The sequence below is a fragment of the Patiria miniata genome, unplaced genomic scaffold (genome assembly GCF_015706575.1).
Source record: "Patiria miniata isolate m_02_andy unplaced genomic scaffold, ASM1570657v1 HiC_scaffold_20, whole genome shotgun sequence".
Classification (NCBI taxonomy): Eukaryota; Metazoa; Echinodermata; class Asteroidea; order Valvatida; family Asterinidae; genus Patiria; species Patiria miniata.
The window spans coordinates 22,725,418-22,746,014 of NW_024037059.1; the positions used below are offsets into that span (position 1 = coordinate 22,725,418).

The 20,597-nt window shown below is 40.7% G+C and overlaps 2 protein-coding genes across 2 annotated transcripts in view; both read left to right on the forward strand.

Annotated features, from left to right (window-relative positions):
• Nucleotides 1-10,483, forward strand: part of LOC119728232 (ubiquitin-protein ligase E3C-like) — a 45,728-nt gene extending 35,245 nt beyond the window's left edge. Inside the window, exons 20-22 of the mRNA XM_038200386.1 lie at nt 6,701-6,857; nt 7,269-7,399; nt 7,821-10,483. Coding sequence (XP_038056314.1) covers nt 6,701-6,857; nt 7,269-7,399; nt 7,821-7,991 — 459 coding nt within the window. The 3' untranslated portion in view covers nt 7,992-10,483. The remainder of the gene's footprint in view (nt 1-6,700; nt 6,858-7,268; nt 7,400-7,820) is intronic.
• A 1,031-nt stretch (nt 10,484-11,514) lies between these two features.
• LOC119728236 lies at nt 11,515-19,918 on the forward strand. The gene is made up of 6 exons (XM_038200391.1): nt 11,515-11,734; nt 15,445-15,589; nt 15,957-16,184; nt 16,589-16,658; nt 17,068-17,178; nt 19,102-19,918. The coding sequence occupies exons 1-6, from the start codon at nt 11,642-11,644 to the stop codon at nt 19,181-19,183; spliced, it is 729 nt and encodes a 242-aa protein (XP_038056319.1). The 5' UTR covers nt 11,515-11,641; the 3' UTR covers nt 19,184-19,918.
• Nucleotides 19,919-20,597: the final 679 nt, after the last annotated feature.

A 20,597-nucleotide genomic window follows, 5' to 3' on the forward strand; every position in this document is an offset into this window, starting at 1 on the left:
GCCCACAGCCGCTCCACTGGGTTAAGTGCTGAGTGGCCGGGACAGTAGGAGGTTACAATTAGGGCGTCCAGCTTGCACTGTTTGAAGAGGCGGCCATAGTACATTTCGTTAACCACATGGTTAACATTATAATCCGGGCCGCCATCTGCAATCAGTACAAGCAATGAACGCCCCTTTGCTACCTCTTCTTCGACCTTCAGGTGGTTCAGGATGTCATTGGCGTGGGTCGACACATGGCACGGGTTTTGTGGACTCCTGTTTACTACTGTGGCCTTCCATCTTTTGGGCAGCCTGAGAAGTGGAAAAAAATATATATATATATATATATTGACTATATTGTTGATGTGCCTGGCGCGGTCCCTTGTTTTTTCGCCTTTAGTGCTGTGCTAAAGCAGGTTTAACCATTCTATTTTGGCATCATTTTCTGATATTTTTCGATGTGCACAATGAACTTTGCACCCCAGAATAAGAAAATTATATGAATGGATTTTATAATGATTTATTACAATAAATTTATCAACTTGAAGGAAATTCTAATTATATTATTCTTCGTTTTATTCTTATTTAATAATTACTTTCCCTTCGTTTTAAATATTAACTGAAATTTATAGCCAACTCACTCATAGTGGTCTCGCCCAAGGTCGTCTTTGGTCAGCGAAGATGGACGGACTGATGTAACCATCTGGAGGTAGCCGCAGGGGACGATGTAGTAACCTGGCGTTGGGAAGTCGTGGTCGGCCAGGTTGGGGGAATCCTCTACCGGGAAGAATCTGTTAATTTGGATGCGCCGGCTCACTGCAGCCACCTGGTCGCCGAGGAGAATCTTATTCTTGTTATCCACAGAGAAGACAAGAGCAGATTCACCGAACATGGAGGCAAACTCCATCACGTATCTCACCCGTGCCGAGTAGAAGTGGCTGTTCGAATTCTCCTTTCGGATGGAATTTTCCTTGGCGGGGACCCGTGCGTCGATGAACCCCTTGTAACGCTTGGAACTCCGGTAGTTCTTGTGTGGGGGCTGCATCCAACGAGCGACAGTGCGATCTCCTGTTATTTGACAAAAATAAAATGTGGTACTTGATAACAATAAAAAATGTGTATTATGATGGGGAAAATGTAAGATGACTAAATTGAAGTTGTTATAGGGCCTACAGACTCGTCATGCTCGGTTTTGAAAGATATGAATGTGGAAGTTTTGCGTCGAAAGCAACGAACTCAAACTCAAACTTTCTTCTTCTAAAATATGCAGTCGGAACCAAGGGTAAATTTATAGTAAATATTCACCCGGCCAGGGGGTAGAGAGCGACAAGGAAGCATTACCGGCAAGGGTTGTTAAAAAAAAATTAAGTATTATTTATAAAAACATCGAAATCGTACCTAGATTTGGCCGTTTTTCCTTTAACTCCGGGACAGCGTGGAACAGGTGTTCTTTAATCTGGGATATGGTTGAGCCACATGTTCCGACCTCCTCTTGACGCCGCTTGTGAGCGCGGAACCCGTTGCCCTCAACAAAATTACGAGCTGTTTCCACGATTGTGGGGAATGTCTCAGCGACAGATGGACGTCCCCGACAACGAGTACTCTGGTCCTTGGCATCACGTTTCGCCACAGTTTTTCGTCTTTTGGGGCTTTCCAGGAGCCAGTTCATATATTTTTTGCCATTTTCGAGGGAACCGAGGGCCATGTCTGTACTCATAGTAAGTCGAACGCAAAATAATGTTATTTGCCCGTTTGCTTTGGTATCCCTGAATGGTTTCCAAATGCTCCAATCAGATTTGTACCAACTTTCTCCAAACACGCTCTGGGCCTAGCTGAACAAAAGCTAAAAAGGGATCCAACAAAGGATAGAGTTCTAACCACCGTTTACCAAGCGCGTCGCTACTCGCGGTGCGGTTAACTCAAAGGGATCAAGTGGGATGTTGACTTCTAGCAGTAAATCGATGTACTAGTGAAGATTCACACAATGTACCGCGGTAAAGCTCGGGTGCCACTGCAGCTTGCGGGAGACACAAAAGGGAGCATGAAGTTTGGCGTCCCTTCACACATCAGTGGCTCAGGTCTTCGAAAACTGCTTTTCGGGTCAGAACGTCATTTTAATCAAGCGACGAGTCGAGAGAAGTTCCCTTCGAATTTAGTCCAAAACCTACTGCATCATGAAGATTGAATGGCTTACTACCAAATGGACAGGAAGGCAGGAAGAAGTGTCGACGAGTCGAATCAAGACCAAGGGGCCTCTACACCCCGGTATGGAAGTCAAGGTGGCATACAAATCGGGCTTGTATAAAGCAAAGATTGTTGAAATTACTGGAGGTAAGTCAAGACAATTGCTACACTTTGTAGCATTTTGTTTTACATTTGAAATTGAAAATCAGCAAAACGAGGCTTGTTATCTGCACTTGCATGGACCGATATTTACTTGTATGGTCGGTAAATCTCCTTTTAAACATCGCACACCACGATATATGCAGCAATGCCCATTGCATATTTTTTCATACTATTTTGTCAAGCGAGAAATCATGCCATGTGTAAATGAAGTCCTGACCAGATGACTGCCCAAATTCTCCAGCAATTGGATGTTCATTGAAACGGAAGTCAAAACATGTTTGAAAACTTTTAGTGCATACATGACTTTTTTACCGGAAAAGAACAGGGCTTGCAGAATGCGTTCAGAATAAAATCCCATTCATAGCTATTCGTGTGCTATTATGCTTACTGTTGTAATTGTTAAATATTTTATGTATACGCCAGAATTCTTCCAAATGCCATTGTATTGCAGATTTTAAACTTCATTGTTTTTTTTATAGGTACGAAGCGGTCTCTTGACACCGATGAAGACAGCGACGAAGACGTGCCCCTCATGACGCTCTCTAAACGGCTGAACCTACAGGCTGTAGGTGAAGATGTCCCCCCGCCTGCCCAGTCACCAGTCCAGGGCGAAGCTGTACCCCCGCCCGCCCAGTCACCAGCTCCAGGCGAAGCTGTCCCCCCACCCGCACAGTCACCAGTCCGGGGCGAAGATGTTCCCCCTCCCGCCCAGTCACCAGTCCGGGGCGAAGCTGTCCCCCCGCCCGCCCAGTCACCAGTCCGGGGCGAAGATGTTCCCCCTCCCGCCCAGTCACCAGTCCGGGGCGAAGCTGTCCCCCCGCCCGCCCAGTCACCAGTCCGGGGCGAAGATGTCCCCCCTCCCGCCCAGTCACCAGTCCGGGGCGAAGCTGTCCCCCCGCCCGCCCAGTCACCAGTCCGGGGCGAACATGTCCCCCCGCCCGCCCAGTCACCAGCTCCAGGCGAAGATGTCCCCCCGCCCGCCCAGTCACCAGCTACAGGCGAAGATGTCCCCCCGCCCGCCCAGTCACCAGTCCTGCCCAATCGACTGGAGGCTCTTCTGAGCACTATCATCCAGCACTGCGAGCGCCAACAGCTAGAAAGTGAACTGATAAGGAAGGACTTGGCCTTAATCAAGGGCCATTTGGGCTTGAACAACACAAAATCCGAACCAAAGGTAGTTCCATTTTCTGATGAGGAAGTAGTCATCGGTTTGGATGGGGTGTCCACTTGTCTCATTAATAGATCAGCCTATGTAGATGTGCATTCGAAAGTGTCCGGCCCCAAGGAGTTAGTACTAAAGTTATTATCGGTCTTGTTTTCTGAGGGGGATCTGGCCCGAAGCAATTATCATGGGGGGGAAGTAGTCTGCAAAGGGGGGGGGGTCGTTATCAAGAAGAGTCCACTAAAACACCAAATGGTTTTTCAGGCGATACTAGCGCAGGCAGGGAAAGAGTTCCCTGGAGCGACAGAGAGTGATGCATACAGAAAATCGGTCACTGACGCCGTCAACGGGAAATGTAGAAAACTTGCCACAAAACTAGGGCTGTAGTTTTCTTAAGGTAATTTTATCACAGCGAGCTAGTGTCTCATGAAGTAATTGTAACTGTAATAATGTTGTAATTGTAATACTGTAGTCAAAAATACACACAACTACTATTAAAATCGTATAGAAGGAATGGTAAGAGAAGCAAATAATAAAGTACAGAAAAAATATTGAATAATGGAACTTATCTCTATGTTATTGATTTCTTTTATATAATTAGTGAGATCATGAAGTCCGATTCCTGGAAAAAAAATTATTTGGAATTAAGAAATCTTTTTAATTCAGCCTCGGCAAAATATTGACGGGTTTTATTCGCCCCACCCGATCCCATATTATTCTTTTTATTTCGTGCGTGCAGCCTCCCCAATATTTACTAGACTTATTAAGTTGGTCCCGCAAGATGGCATTATTTTATTCCGAGCATCCAGCTCCCAAAAATATTGACGGGTTTTATTCGCCCCACCCGATCCCATTATTCCTTTTATTTCGTGCGTGCAGCCTCCCCAATATTTACTGGACTGATTAAATTCGTCCCGCAAGATGGCATTATTTTATTCCGAGCATCCAGCTCCCAAAAATATTGACGGGTTTTATTCGCCCCACCCGATCCCATTATTCCATTTATTTCGTGCGTGCAGCCTCCCCAATATTTACTAGACTGATTAAATTCGTCCCGCAAGATGGCATTATTTTATTCCGAGCATCCAGCTCCCAAAATATTGACGGGTTTTATTCGCCCCACCCGATCCCATTATTCCTTTTATTTCGTGCGTGCAGCCTCCCCAATATTTACTGGACTTATTAAATTCGTCCCGCAAGATGGCATTATTTTATTCCGAGCATCCAGCTCCCAAAAATATTGACGGGTTTTATTCGCCCCACCCGATCCCATTATTCTTTTTATTTCGTGCGTGCAGCCTCCCCAATATTTACTAGACTTATTAAATTCGTCCCGCAAGATGGCATTATTTTATTCCGAGCATCCAGCTCCCAAAAATATTGACGAATTTTATTCGCCCCACCCGATCCCATATTATTCTTTTTATTTCGTGCGTGCAGCCTCCCCAATATTTACTAGACTTATTAAGTTGGTCCCGCAAGATGGCATTATTTTATTCCGAGCATCCAGCTCCCAAAAATATTGACGGGTTTTATTCGCCCCACCCGATCCCATTATTCCTTTTATTTCGTGCGTGCAGCCTCCCCAATATTTACTAGACTTATTAAATTCGTCCCGCAAGATGGCATTATTTTATTCCGAGCATCCAGCTCCCAAAAATATTGACAGGTTTTATTCGCCCCACCCGATCCCATTATTTCATTTATTTCGTGCGTGCAGCCTCCCCAATATTTACTGGACTGATTAAATTCGTCCCGCAAGATGGCATTATTTTATTCCGAGCATCCATCCTCCCAGTTTTTGAGATAAAACTTTTTGTTTCTGAAAACATACACTAGACCTATGTCACCTACGCATCTTTTCACCAAGTTTGTACATGTAGGCCTACACTTTTTTTCAATCGTGAAAGAAAAGGTACCAATTCTAGTTTTTACATGAACATGTACTGCTTTGAAACTCCACTTGTACCTGTTTAATTGAAGGGGTGAACTGCTTTTGTTCGGGGGGAGTTACACTTTTTATCAATCCTGAAAGAAAGGTACCAATTCTGGCTTTAGACGTGCTGCTTTGAAACTCCAGTATAATAGAAGGGGTCAATTGCTTTTGTTCGTGGGGAGTTAATCGCCTTTGTTGTTAAACCAGATAATCTTCTCGGGCTACCGGGGCGCACTGACAACTAATCTTCACAGCCCGCCGCAGCGAGCCGAGCGGCTAGCTGGTAGAGTGCCCAATTAACATAACAATGATGCCAACACAATAGCCGATCGGTAATGAGCTGTGGCTGGGTCCACTGCGCCGCACTGCGCCGGGCTCACTGAGAACTCGGGAGGGTAAAAAAAACCGCCGCAAAGGGCCGCGGCGGGCCGAGGCGCGCCCAGTAACTGAATAAGGACGCTAAACCTAACCTGATGAAGTTTCGGCTCAGCTTCAGCTGTATATTTGAGATAAACAGCATTCTAGGATCTCGATTTCAAATAAAAAAGTTGCTGAATCATGTTTTGAACTGGGCCTGAATTGAGCGTCCGAGACACGTTCTTACTGAGCCGATTGTAGCCACGCCATGTCGCGCACCGATCCAACGAATTATAGTAGCCGCGCACGCGTGTGCGTCGTGCCAACACTTGCGCACGCTTCGCCGAATAAAAAAACGAACTACTAACGGAAATTTCCAACGTTGCATCTTAAGACGCACCGTTGGAAAGGTCTTCTTTCGTTGATTTCTTCAAAATGACAGCTTGCCAGAGAGAATAATTTCACAGGGAGTTTAGTCCCCATACTATCTTTCAACCAAGTATGTTTGTCAACAATAATTACGTCAGTTACTTTTTGGATAGTTGCAAATGATGGACTATATCTTTAATCTCATATACATGTACAATGTTCTTAAAGATTGTCAGCTGGGACACCTCACCTTTTGAAATCCAATATCCCCATTGATTGGCTAAAGATTCTGTTAACTCCTTAGACTTTGCAACATGAATGTGTATAGACACATTGCCTACAGTAGCCATCTTTGGGGTGTTCTGTTGTGTTATTTTCCTTCCTAAACGATGAATGCACAACATGTCTAATCAGGTATATTCTTGTGGAACAAATGCACACATTTCAGAGATGGTCGTGGTGTAAAGGATCTATTAACCAAGATTATTGTTAAGTCGTGAAGACAGCAGATTATTTGAGTTTTCCCTCATTTCTTCACAACTGTGTTTTAGATGCGTCCACATATCTTAGCCTTCCGTCAGGGTCTTGCTAATGTCATTGATGCTGAGTGGCTTCAGATGTTTGATCATCAAGAGTTGCAAGTCTTAATATCAGGAGCACTGGTTCCAATTGATTTGGATGACCTCAAGAGAAACACCAAATATTCAGGTAAATTAATCAAATTACTTGTAGTTTTTTTTTTTTTAGTATGCATCAGGTTAATTTTTTTAGGGGGGATAAGGGTGAAGACATGTAGTACATGAATTGCGGGTTATGTCCCAATCCATTATAAACTATATTGTGAGATTTGGTTGGCACTGATAAAACTAAGTGGTCAATATCAGCTTTTGTTGAAATGCATCTGCTGAAAAATGTTTGTGATGGATCTGTTTCAGTGAGTAAAACTGACAATAGGCTGACATCAAGCACATGCTGAAGACTTGGTTCTGCAGGCTTAGTTTTTGAATTGTGATTACAGCTATAAATGAGCTATAAATTTAGCAGAAAAAGCAAAGAACTCACTTTCTGCAGTGACTTTTCCAGTTTAATGTTGTACATCTTGTGCATCTTTGTTTTTAGGTGGCTACACTGAGGATCATCCCTTGATTGAGACCTTCTGGAAGGTGGTGGATGCAATGGATGATGAGCAGAAGAGAGCATTGCTCAAATTTGTCACAAGCTGTTCTAGGCCACCATTATTGGGCTTCAAGGTAAATACTTATCACTCTGCAAGAATTCCACCATTGCCCTTCATTGTATCTTGACTTCCTTGTATCTTGACTTCCTTGGATCAATCCATCATTTATTTCCTTTTCAGATGTTTTCTCTTCTAATCACCCATCTTCCTTAATCAATTCTTTCTGCCCTCCTGTGACTCTTTTCTTTATCTCCTTCATCAATGTTGACCTTTCTCCATACCTTCATTGCTTTAGTGGTATCTGTTTTCCTATTCTTCCATCTTTCTCTGTGGATGCACCACGCTAAGTGACTATCTTTTAAAAGGGCTGGATCTGAGGAGAACGTCAGATGATACCTTAATGATTCTGGACATGAATTTTAATATAGTTACAAGTAAAGAATATAAACCAATTCTGATGATATTTGTATCTCCTCTGTCTCATCTGCCCATAGGAGTTGTATCCTCCGTTCTGCATCCAGTATGGTGGGAGTGATGAGGACCGGTTACCATCTGCTAGTACATGTATGAACCTTCTCAAGTTGCCAGAGTTCAAACATGAAGAGATGCTGCGAACAAAACTGCTATATGCCATTGACTCAGGTGCTGGCTTTGAATTGAGCTAAGTTTCTATAATAACCACCTGTCTCCATGACATGGAACCACTGTGGACAGGTTACCAATTCATTGCAAGTTGCTTCCATACTTGTAGTTTGAGAAAGGCCATTTTCTAATGAATGCTACCCAGAGATTCAAAGAGCACTTTGTGTGGGATGAAAACCTTATTGTCCTTGATTAATTGATGGTCAGAGACATTCAGATGTGCTTCTGCCTGTTTTTGTTGGCCATTGCTTATGAACACAGTACTTGAATAGTAGATGGTATTGGGGCTACTCAAGACATCTGCTGTGTGCAGGACGCACCATTTGAACACACTGGTTCACATGCATAGGGTGCAAAGTACATACAACCTGTGTGTGTGCTGTTTGCTTGGGGTCTAGTGTGTTGCAGTCTGTTTAACTCTCTCGTCACCGTTGAAACATCACATGTGTATGGAGTCCATTGCATCAAATCTGGTGTATTTGACACCAAGTCACACCCTTTCCAAAATCGAAATCAACAGCAGTAAAACCTCTTATATATGCAGATCATTTGATTTGGATGTATGTTTTGTGCACGCTTACTTGCTAGCTTGGTGGCTTGCTGGTGTGCTTTCTTTGTAAGGGGTCGGTTGGTTGGTCACTCATTTGGTCCATCAAATAGGTAGATTGATTAATTAATTGATTGATTGATTTATTGACTGATTGATTGGATTAATTAGTAAATTAATTACTGCATTGATCAGATTTATCAAATTGATTGATTGATCGGATTGAATAATCATACTTCTTATGCTTTTTATATTCAAACATTTTTGAACGTGGATTAAGGGATATATTAGAAGGAAAAAAAAGACATTTTTTTTTAATTATTGTACATGTTATTACCGGTACTAGATATCTACAACAAAGCAATATGTTTACAATTTTGTAGCAGACAACATCCATTAAGAGAACTTTGATGTGCAGGTGTGAATGTGAGATTGATGGTAAAATGTCACCATGGTCCTCATGCGTAGGATATGGTCAGACCATTTGAAACACTGAAGTTACATGTGTGAAAAACATGTCTACATAATATGGATTCATTAATACATATATTCTCACCCAGTCTCCTAATACTGCACATAGCAAGGTTGAAAAAGCCATGCTTTTCAATATGAAACCTTTCAACTTTGACAGCCTAGTTTTTATAGAGGACTCATACCTCAAAGGAAAGCAGTCACTTCTTTATCTGTCTCATTGCTGAGAAAGTCCAGATGAAAGAGTAAATTAAATGTCTGTACCAATGGATTTCCTGCACAAGTACCCCCCCCCCCCCCACACACACACACACACACAGTTACTAAGAGAGAGTTGGTGGAGACTAGTGGAGACAACGGAAACGGATGTTCAATGTCAAACATTACCGTATCTCACACAATGACTACAGGTTTGCATGTGCTCACTCAGAATAAAATTTGTTGTGTGTAATTCGCACCCTACGTGTGTGAAATAGTGTGCAAACATGGTGGTCCTTCTCCTCCCCCCCCCCCCCCCCCCTCCCCGGGGCTTTTGTTCAGGCACGCAGTCCAAATATATGCACACGCATGCATCATACGCATATACATGTACATTTTATTTGAAAGAAATCAGAAAAGATGTTTGATTCTTCTTTTACTTCACCTATAATATAAAAAAAAACTGGTAATTATAGTTTATTTTGAATATTAATTGAGACGTTGATGTTGGCTTACATTGGATTGAGATGATGGTTAAATCCTTCTTGGAATCCAATAGCAGGACATCTTTTTGTACATTTATTTTTAAAAACCTATAAGAAAAGGAATAAAACAGGTGCTTGTAGAAACAATTCTCAAACTTTTCATATTTATAAGTATATATGTGAGTTGTACTAATGTATTCAAACTGCATTTTGTACATGCCATGTGTAATATGAATGAATTTTTGAAAGACATTCTGTAGAATTTCTGTGTCTGTTGTGCTTTAGAAGCAACAGAAGTTCACAATTCCTGTGTTAAAAAAATGATTGATTTCTAGCTCGGGATAAGAACTAGCATTTTGAAAAGCTGTGGCATACAATTCAAATTCTTCCTGTATGCCCTTCTCTTTTATACTGTCTTAAATAAACATTAAAATTAAACTTTTATGGAATTAAAGATGTATTTTATTGGTTAAAGGAAATATACAACATTTGCTTTTGCTTATAGCAAATATTGTTATTCCAAACAAGTGAGTGTAACCATGGAGCTCCATGGTCCGAACAGGCCAGTAAGGTATTTCGTGATAATTTGGTAGTTTTTTTTTTTTTTTATGTTTGCAAATGTTGCATGTTCCCTTTAAGGATGATCCATTGGACATCAGAGAGTCTTGCAACTGAATAGAATGGCTAAGCTTTGCCTGAAGGCAGTTTTGTATTGTAATATTTAACTTATGAACACTCTGTTGACTATAAATATGTATGTTATAAACATGATTTATAATAAAGTTCTATATAATAAATGTATTTTTTTTATTTATGATGGTCTGTTTATGCAGAAATGCTTATTTTTTGAATAAGTTTACAATAAGCTAGTTCGGTATTTCAACTGCGCATGAGCACAGTGATATGGGTCACGGTTCATTCGTGATAATGGAACGTTTCGAAGGCACATGAACGCGGGTGCACAACACTTGTGTAAATTACCAGTAGAATGGTCGTAACATCGTGTAACATCACGTCAGCGATGTTATCCCGAATGACCTCGGGTCATTGAAATACCAAACCGGCTTATTGACAGGGGGATGATATTGACAATTTAAAAAGGTCTGATAATTGGATGGAAGGTCTGAAAATGCATTTCTTTCATTCCTGATAATGAATTTCAGATTTGGAAAGTATGAAAAATCTCACGTCTGAATTCAGTACCGGTAGCGTACCTGTGTGCATAGGGGTGCTTTGGAGGGGGGCACATTTTTTTGGAGGGGGGCTCATCAATATGTTTCGTAGTGGTTTCAAGCAATTCAGTGCTGATCTTTTCCCCTTTATCTATCTGATGGAGCATCCCCCCCCCCCCCCCCGGCTTACTTGTTAAAAATGAAAGATGGGCAGATTAAAAAAAAATGTTTGTTTTATCACCCCCCCCCCCCCTTTTATAAGTGCTATCTTAATGGGCCATTTGAAAATAAAAAAATATATATATTTAGTTTTATTATTTTATTTTTCTCTCGTCCATTTTGTCTCGATTTCATTTATTGCAATGGCACGAAGGGATGTCCAAAAATTTTTGAAATGGGGATATCGCAGGCGCGGATCCGGGGGGGGGGGGAGTCAACCACCAACGTACCCCCCCCCTCCCAAAAAAAAATTCATAGAAATTCATTTTAAAATAATTTGAAACATCCCCTCCCCTGCTCTGATACCCCCCCCCCCCCCACTTTATTTTGTTAAACAGGTTAAAGCTACTGATCTCCATATTAATATAGAGAGAGTGATTAAAACAGGTTTTCGCCAGCGCCTAGCCCTGGCTCTTGCCGTAGCGCCCTCTGTTGACTATGCATGATTGACGTCATAGATCGGCAAGGAGATGGTAAACTTTCTGTGCAGTGTGATGTGCGTGTGGAACATCAGACCTTGCCGGAATGTGACGATGAATGCAACATTTCTTCAAATCTTATTATCAGGATAGTCTCAAATTATGGGAACTGGGGCAGGTAAAAACCCGCAGGTGGGAATGCCACTGAGTCCGACGGTTGAGTACGCCGAGAAAAGAAGTAGAAAAGAAGGAGAGGTAGGATGGGGTTGCCATATTATCGCGGTACTTATCACGTTTCTCGTTCAGAATAGAGATTGCCCACTAACCTTCCCGAATTGTCCTGTCTATTGTATACCTTAATACTCTTCCTTCTCAAATTGATATGAAAAAATCCGATGGTGGTGTGGTTTATTCCGTGTACGATGCCTGTGAAAAAGTTACTCGGACTAGTTTAGTTAAAATTTAGACGGTACCTTTTAGCAGACACGGTGAGGGAAAATTTGCAAGTTTTGGAAAACATTAATATTTATTAAAGATTGTTAAAAGTCCCGAAAGACACAACATTTTTTAATTGTCCTTTTTTTACAACTCAACAAAGAGTCCTTAATGAGGAAATGGGTCAACTCGTACCCGAGTTAACTCGTACCCGAGTCAACTCGTACCCCAAAATTGACACCCAAGTCAAGTCGTACCCGAGTTAGGTCGTACCCGAGTCAAGTCGTACCCCAGTCAACTCGTACCCGAGTCAAGTCGTACCCGAGTTGACTCGTACCCGAGTCAACTCGTACCCGCAGCTCAAAATAGTTGCCTATTTTCGAAAAGAAAATCAGTGAAACGAACGGAAGATCGGAGGGATATGGCCGGTTGTCCGTGCACGGTGACATCGTTTGTGCCTAGCCTGTGCGCGTCGCCGGTCAACGTGGTCGTACCGTGCACAGTGACATCGTTTTTGCCGGGCCTGTGCACGCACTCGCCGGTCCACGTGGTCGTCCGTGCACGGTGACATCGTTTTTGCCGAGCCTGTGCGCACACTCGCCGGTCAAAGTGGTTGTGCGTGCACGGTGTTTTTGCCGTCGCGTAGTTAGTGTCGGAACCTTCGCCGTTTTTCAACGGCATTAGGCCTTGGTGTAATTTGTAGTTGTACATATTTAATACGGGGCTAATTTTCATACTTCAAATAAATGTTCTACCCAAAGTATGCATGCTTTTATCAATTTATTTTATTTTTATATTACAGATGATCCTGTGGTTTTCCGATGAACCATTTTCTGCTGCTCAAACCGATCGATCGGATGGTCTGTCACACAGTTCATGATGAATCGAATCGGATGTCAAGTTTTGAGGATGAAACCCGATTAGCTCAGTTTTGTTTAAGATAAAACTTTCTCTTGCACTTGAATTACAATTTGCTAATGTCAAACAATCTTTCACACCCAAGGATCAACTAACAAATTGGTCCCCTAAAACTTATAGAAAGAGCATCTCTGAACGAAACGAGCCACCATTTTCCTTTATCGTGTTTACTTCCTTGATGCCTCAAATGTAAACAAATAATTAAAAATCCTACATTTCTGTTACGAAAATAATATTCTAGTTGAACTTATCGCAGAAACTTTATTTGAGCTGCACAAGATTTTTTTATGACATTTACCGAACTAATTGTACAAAAAATGACCAACATATTAAAGAATCATATTAAATTAAATAACGATGTCCGTGTGACTCTTTTAAGTTTCTTGTAACATATTTTCTCTTCAGATTTGTACTTTCAGGGCCCCCAATCTTCCCAAAGAGATTTGTGCCATGTGCAGTTATTATTCAATACATGATGCCAAAAATGGAGTGAGTGAACGTTGAAAAATATTACTTTTACATTACAAAATTCATTTTTTAATAGCAGCTTTCTTTTAAAAAAAAAAAGGTCTTAAATACTTAATTCGTAAAAAGAAAACTATGCCCTTAAAACACGTTCGACCGAACAAAAAAAAGACGTGGCAGTTCGCACAGTCACTCCGCAATTTCAGTGATCCAGGGTCTCTGAAAAAAGAAAGAAAAACATCATTAGTATTAAGAGAAACTACTACACAAATTTTTAAATAACACATCTGATGATCTGGATATAAAATGAAATTTACCGTTTATCAGCGAGGGCTCCGTCGACTCGCGAGTACCACACTGATGCCGTTTTGAAAATGTTCTCCACGCCGTACCCGTCGCGATGAAGCCCTTGCCGATGAACGGTACATTTTCCCTTTTCATCCAGATTGTGAGCAACATTTGATACCACCGCCTTCAACTAATCCTTGAACTTTATTTGTATTTCTGGCGGCGTCACTACTATTTCTCAGTCGCCGTTTTTGAGGGTAAAATCGGAAGTTTTGTTAACCATCCATCCGTACTTCCAAACTAAAAAAGGAGGGGAGTACGAGTTGACCTGGGCGCGAGTTGACCCGGGTACGAGTTGACTCGGGTACGAGTTAACCTGGGTACGAGTTAACTCGGGTACGAGTGAACTTGGGTACGAGTTGACTCGGGTACGAGTTGACTCGAGTACGAGTTGACTCGGGTACGAGTTAACTCGGGTACGAGTTGACCCAAAATCCTTAATGACAGGTGAACTGGACAAAAATCGCCACTTGGCAATGCAAAAAGAGAAATTTCCCATGCCGCGGTAATAGGGATGCCGCGACATGCCGCGATAATAGGGAGTCCGACTATATATCATGGTGATCGTGTAGATCGTTACGTTCAAATTAGAGTCAAAAGTGTTTTTTATTACCCAATAATGACCTTTTCAACCTAAAGCAGACTTCTCTCAATTTTAATGACACCTTTTTTTTTGTAATTTTTAACAGTTTCTTGGGGTAGAAATTACAATTTTCCTATGCGTTTTACTGTTGGTGCCATGCGAGTCAGCGCGCCGTGCACATTCAAGGTACATCGCGCGGTGATCGCCATCTTTATTTTCGTGTTGCGTTTTGTTGTTGTCATCGTCATTTCACGCCCAAATTTCACTCAAAAATTTAAAACCCTCTATCTATGACATACCTGTATGTTCTTAAATGTCGTGAACTATTTTGGTAGGTCAAATAATTTAAAAGTGGATTTTGTTCCCTTCAGGGAACCAGGCCCGTAGATACACGATCGCCATTATCGTCAGACCCCCTAAAGCTACGCGCTCCTATTTCTACGCACTCACCTTTAATTTAAATTTTGTAACGCGTGCATCTTAAAAATGATGTACCTTCACTTGTATCTTATCCTTTGATGCAGGAACTTTAACTGAAAAGAAAAATTTCAAATTTTAAGCACTGCGCCGCGCGTTAAATACATCGAATGCAATCCTAATTTATGGGTACTTGTGTGATATGTCGCGAGGTAACTACTAATTTACATACATTGATAACATTTACATATATATGGCATTGAGTTCAGCTCATGACTAGAGCGACATCTGAAATCAAGTCACTCCTGAGTCTTTCTGAACGACTCCAACTGTCAATCTTTCACCATCTGATGCACCTAGACGTTTCTAATTGCTTCAGATGTCCAACTTTAATGTACTTAATTCATATCTTGCCTTAAAATTTGATTTGGCACGACTCTAGAACGCCTCTTTTCTTATGTTTTAGTTTCTGACATTTTATGGTTTGCGAGTATGAAAGTAAGAAGGCGAAAGATGTGATTTCAAATCCCTCTTGTCTGCATTCAAATTTCTTTTAAAGTGTTTCATAAGACTTTTTTTCCGCATTCACAATTTACACAATCACAATGTGATCTCCAAAAGCATTTAGGATAAGGAGGAAACCTTCAATTGATGTATTAGGACAAACTAAAATTAAGTGAGGACACAATGATTGGTATTTATGCGCATGTGTTTATTACAGTGCGTTTATAAAATGTTATCTACATTGTACATTGGATGGATATAATGTACTTGTATGTGTTTGATTTCCTACAAACAGCCTGTTGTAATTGATGCCCCAGCATTAGTTGACCTTACTCATGGCACGGTACGCTACAGGAATGACGAAGATCACATCGTCAAAGCAGGCAAAGAACTGAAAACAGGTTACTTCTATCATGCAAGACTAGAAGACTACAGTGAAGGTACTGGTATAAACCCCATGTATATTGTCAACATTTTGCACAGCAACATCAATTTCTTCGTAATATCTTGCAGTGTCAAGAAAGGAGGACTTTTCTAAAGGAAGTTTTTCAATAATGACATGGTTCAAGGTTTCATGCAAGAACTTGTTATACAAAGATACAAAAACCCTCTTGCTTTTAACTTGTAACCTTTCCCCAAATAAACAAAATGTTTGGTTCCAACAGAAACAACAGTCCCATTATGTCTTCTATCATGTCTATATTATTCTTACTTTATGTGCCATAATCTTTCACACTTTTAACCCCCCGCCCCCAACAAATAACCAAATTAAGGTCCTGATCCATACTTGGTAACTGATTTTCACAGCTGCAACAATCAAACCAGAGGACAAACATAAATTCAGCTATGTCTACAAAGGAACAAATCGCTCCCGTGGCAAGCAGCTATTCTATGTGTATGGCATAGGCTTCAATAGCAAGGATGAACGGTTCCGAGTTCGCAAGCAGTACAAGCCTAAGGGCAGAGGTTATGTCTGGCCAAGCTCCTTCAGGAAGGGCAACCATTTCTACTATGATCTGACTTTCATTACTCAAGGTAAAACAATGAGCAAAATCAACAATGCATGGTTTGTTCAAGAAACCTTTTTTTATATATACTTTGACTGACTTGGGACATTCATCTCAAAGGTTAAGGTTTCAAATCCTGTTTCAGTGGAATTTCTGTGTACATGTAATGTATGCCCATGCCTATATGAGTGCCTCGTTTTGCTATCTACTTGAATGTGAGTTGATAGCTCACAGAAGGTGTTTTTCCCCAAAACATTGATTTTGTTTACAAACCCCCTCCCCCCCCCCCCCCCGAGCATTTAAGATGTTTTTATGTAAGAAATAAGTCAACAAAAATACATCCAGTATTGCCTAATGATTGAAAGAAGTACCTTTTGACTGGCATAACGAAGAAACAACCTCATATTGCTGTATTTTTCCCCCTTGTTGTAGAGCATGATTTCTCTGAATCTGAAGACGAGGATGAGGATATGAAGACAAACATCAACCCAGACAATATGAGGTTAGTGGTTTGCAGAAAAAGGGATTGGACAGCAGGACCATACTTGCATGCAGTTAGAAAGATCAGAATCAATGATAGCTGGTACAATGTGGATGTTTTTATTTAGGCCATTGAAACTTAACGTCTGTTGCCGTGGTACAGATGTTTCAATTTCTAATGAAAGGGCCCCGTAAAAAAAGAGGGGAAATGGTTTTGTCTCTTCAAAAAAATTACTCCAGGCTTGTATTTGAGCTGTTTCCGGCACTTGATATTAGCACAATATTAGTTGTTCACACCAACTTGATTTCTAGATCTGGCCTGCAATTCCATAGCGAGGCTTTGTGTTTATCCAGAGATGCTTAATCCCTGCCTTACCTTGCTGAGTCTGTGTTTCATTCACTCATTTCATTGTATTGGTCTTATACCTCAGGTTCCGTCTGAAGGACACGGACACAGTTGAAGTGCTTAAGAAGCGTGCTGCAGTCAGGCTACTTGTGCCTTCTTCTAACATCCATGTCAGCTATGCTGATACTGAGCTGAGGTAATGCATTGATGACTCCTATCTACTTCACTCATCTGAAATCAGTCCTCCTAAGCTAATGGATTGATAACCCCTTACATAGTATGTAATTATGGTCAAATGCAACACTACACTGCCTGCTAACATGACACAACATGAACGAGGCTCAGACTGCAACTAGAACTTCAAGATGTAATATAAAAATGTAAAAATTCAGATCTTAATCATGCGTACAAATGATCACACTCACTGTTGCTTGTGAATTAGACTGGTTACCTACACACACTATGGTCCTCTTTCATGCGTTCCTTTTAGGCCTGTTCCAAACATACTGAGTATTCAAATATTTGATCATCAACTGAATATTCGAATACCTTTTAGCCGGTTCAAATATTTGAGGAAAAAAACACAAATATGCACCTACACACACGTTATTGTCAGATGCCACTTTTTTTCATCAGCTGTTCCTTGTTCCCACTGTTTTGGCAGGTTAGGCCCCTTTTTTTTTTAACTTGAATTTCTAATTTTTGGGTCCCCGGGTCGGGCGGTGAGTGGGAAAAACAAAACGAAACCCAAAAAAATGTGTGGGGTCATCCTTTACAGCCGAACCATAATGGTTGCCCAGCATGCCCAGTATTCAGACAGGAAAGTGCTCAAACCAAATGTCGGCATTCTGTTCACAAAATTTATCAAAGTTTGTCCGGGTAAAGTAACAAAACTTTGAAATTTAACAGTAACAATTATATCAAGCTAAAAAAAGATGACAAATTTTGTATGAACACCGCCTGTATAGTGGAGTCCCCTAACGAGGTGCACTTTGACGTTCCCTCAACTTTCCTCATGTAATGTTGCCAAACCTCTTTGTTGACAAACTTTATATTCATTCAGTTAAATACTGGTACTTTCACCTTAATAATGCTTTTACCTCAAAAACGATGGCATCCGGAAATTGAGCACAAAATTGTCCAAGTGTTCCCCAACATGGCGCACTTGAACAAATCTCTGAAAATCCCAAGTTAACATTCAAAAATGTCTTTAAAGTTGACAAATTCTGATAAACCATTATTATCTCAGTCCACTCACATCCCCAACTAGAAGTTTGTCAAAACATAATTCTTATTTTGGGGTGCATTTTTTAATGGATCATCGTGCTCTCCAATAAAATCAGAAAATCACGCCACAATAAATGTCTTTGTTAACTTTATAACAGGTTGGTAAACTCAAGATTTATGGATGGGAATGTTTAGAGCTTGATGGAATTTCTTTTACTGTGATATTGTAAACTTTTGCTCTTGCAAGGCACTAGAGTTGAAAAATCAAAGAGTGCCATGTTAGGGGCCGTGCCATGTTAGGGGGCATCAACAATGCTGCGCATGGCCATGCGCAGAATCAGCCTAGCAGCATGCGCAGCAAGTTTCAAACATTTGAATATTCAGTCAGTTTTGAATAATCCAATGCTAAATTATTCGAAAATTAGACAGCCCCAGACTTCCTTTGTGTTTCCAGGTAGTTTTGAAATCACTCGTGAATTAGACTGATGGTCATCTATAACACTGACTGATTCTCACCTGCGAATGAGAGTGGTTACCTATTTCCATCATATTACCACTACAGCTTCTTAGACGTACACTTAAGCCTTCAAGATCGATTGAATAGCATATTGTGCGCCGTGTGAGTAGATTTACTAGACATGTCTAGTTATGTTTCACTTCAGCAGATGGTTTACTTTGAGTGAAAGACTCTGAACAAGATAAGGGCCAGAAACTGAAGGCATGCTGTGGCAAAAGACAACCCATTTTCAGGGCATTGATCAATATGAGGTGTACAATTCAGCCTATTTGATAATTAGAATGATCCTGAGGTCCCCCCCCCCCTACATCTTCCCTTTGATGCTTAACAAGTGATAGTCAAGGAGTTTTTGTACTTTATTTTTTCTGTGAACAGTGATGAGGATACTGTTGGGAAACAGCGAACAGAGGAGGATGGGGATTTCACAAGATTTGTCATCTGTCTCCAAGCTGTCTGATGAAATAATGGTATCATTGTCAGCTGATTAGTTACATCTCAAGTGTTAGCATAAACACTGAGTGTATTTTGTTCAAGCCTTGTCTTTGAGACGTCAATAAGCAGGTCACTTGGTGTTTATGACCCAACTTTTGAACCAGAAAGCCACTGCGGGTATTTCAAAAACATTCCATCACAACCATCTTAGTCATAAACAATCTATAGCCAAAAACAAACTGGACTTGCGCTCAGAACAAGATTGCTTAGTACTTTTGTTACTTTAACAAAAAAATAGTGCTAAAAATGGAACCTTTCAAAAAAACTCGGCATAAAAGTTTAAATTACAATTTACCATAAGTTACAAATGTACCATACAAATTACGTGTAAAATTTGATACGCTATATAATTTATGCATTTTAGTCAATCCAAGGGCTCTAGCTGTATTGTCAATGTTGACGTTAACCGTACCAGATGTCGTTGAAACATATGTTGTGCTTTCAGTTAATGCTGATATATTCTGAGTTATCATTGAACTTCAGGCAGAAAAAAAAACAGTTAGGAGTATTTTTAAATTGTGTAGTGTCATGAAGAGACAACCACAGATGTGCTAATGGAGTGGTGCACTCTTTATAGTAGACATGTTGAGGACACACAGCATGTATATAGGCTGGGTTTATTGCTTTGTAATAGTCTGCAGTCACAAGCCCTCACAATTCAGGTTACTAATAACAGGATAAACAGTGACAAAGAAATACATGTGTTTGAGATCATGTGACTTGGTTGATTAGTGATGGTTTCAAGAAATGTCTAAAAATAAATTTTAGTGTAATTGATGTTGGCTATGTTGGCTCTTAACAGAGAGCTAAGATCAATACATGGGCGGGTACGTTTACTTTGAAAAGTAAAACATTGAGTGTAATATACAGTATGTCCCCCCCAAAAATGTTTGTAGTAAATATTTTGAAATAACAACAAAACCACAAAGTAAATTTAGAAACTGTTTAGTTGTTATGTGCAGATACTCCTAATCCTTGGCCTCAACTCCTATGAGTATTATTATTTAATTTCTATCATGACTCGCTGCACAATGCCTTGAGTATTATACTGGGTCTTGCCATGATGACTGATAGCCAGGCAATGATTCTTTTTTACCACATGAAGGATTTTATTAAGCTTACATAAAGCACTAAAATTTATTCAACTACAGTCCTTCATTTGCAGCTATCCAAAAAGTAACTGACGTAATTATTGTTGAAAAGCATACTTGGTTTAAAGACAGTAATGGGGAATTATTCTTTCTGGCACACTGTCATTTTGAAGAAATCAAAGATGCGTCTAAAGACGCATTCTTGGAAATTTCAGTAAGTAGTTCGTTTTTAATTCGGCGAAGCACACACAAGCATTGACACAACGCACACCCGCACACGGTTGCAAA

What these genes read in the sequence shown, in the direction of transcription:
- LOC119728236 (XM_038200391.1), top strand. Translation starts at nt 11,642, where the DNA reads ATGGGAACTGGGGCAGGTAAAAACCCGCAGGTGGGAATGCCACTGAGT. An exon ending in GAAGTAGAAAAGAAGGAGAG is followed by an intron (nt 11,735 to 15,444) that starts GTAGGATGGGGT and finishes TCCTACAAACAG; the next exon opens with CCTGTTGTAATTGATGCCCC. An exon ending in ATCAACCCAGACAATATGAG is followed by an intron (nt 16,659 to 17,067) that starts GTTAGTGGTTTG and finishes CTTATACCTCAG; the next exon opens with GTTCCGTCTGAAGGACACGG.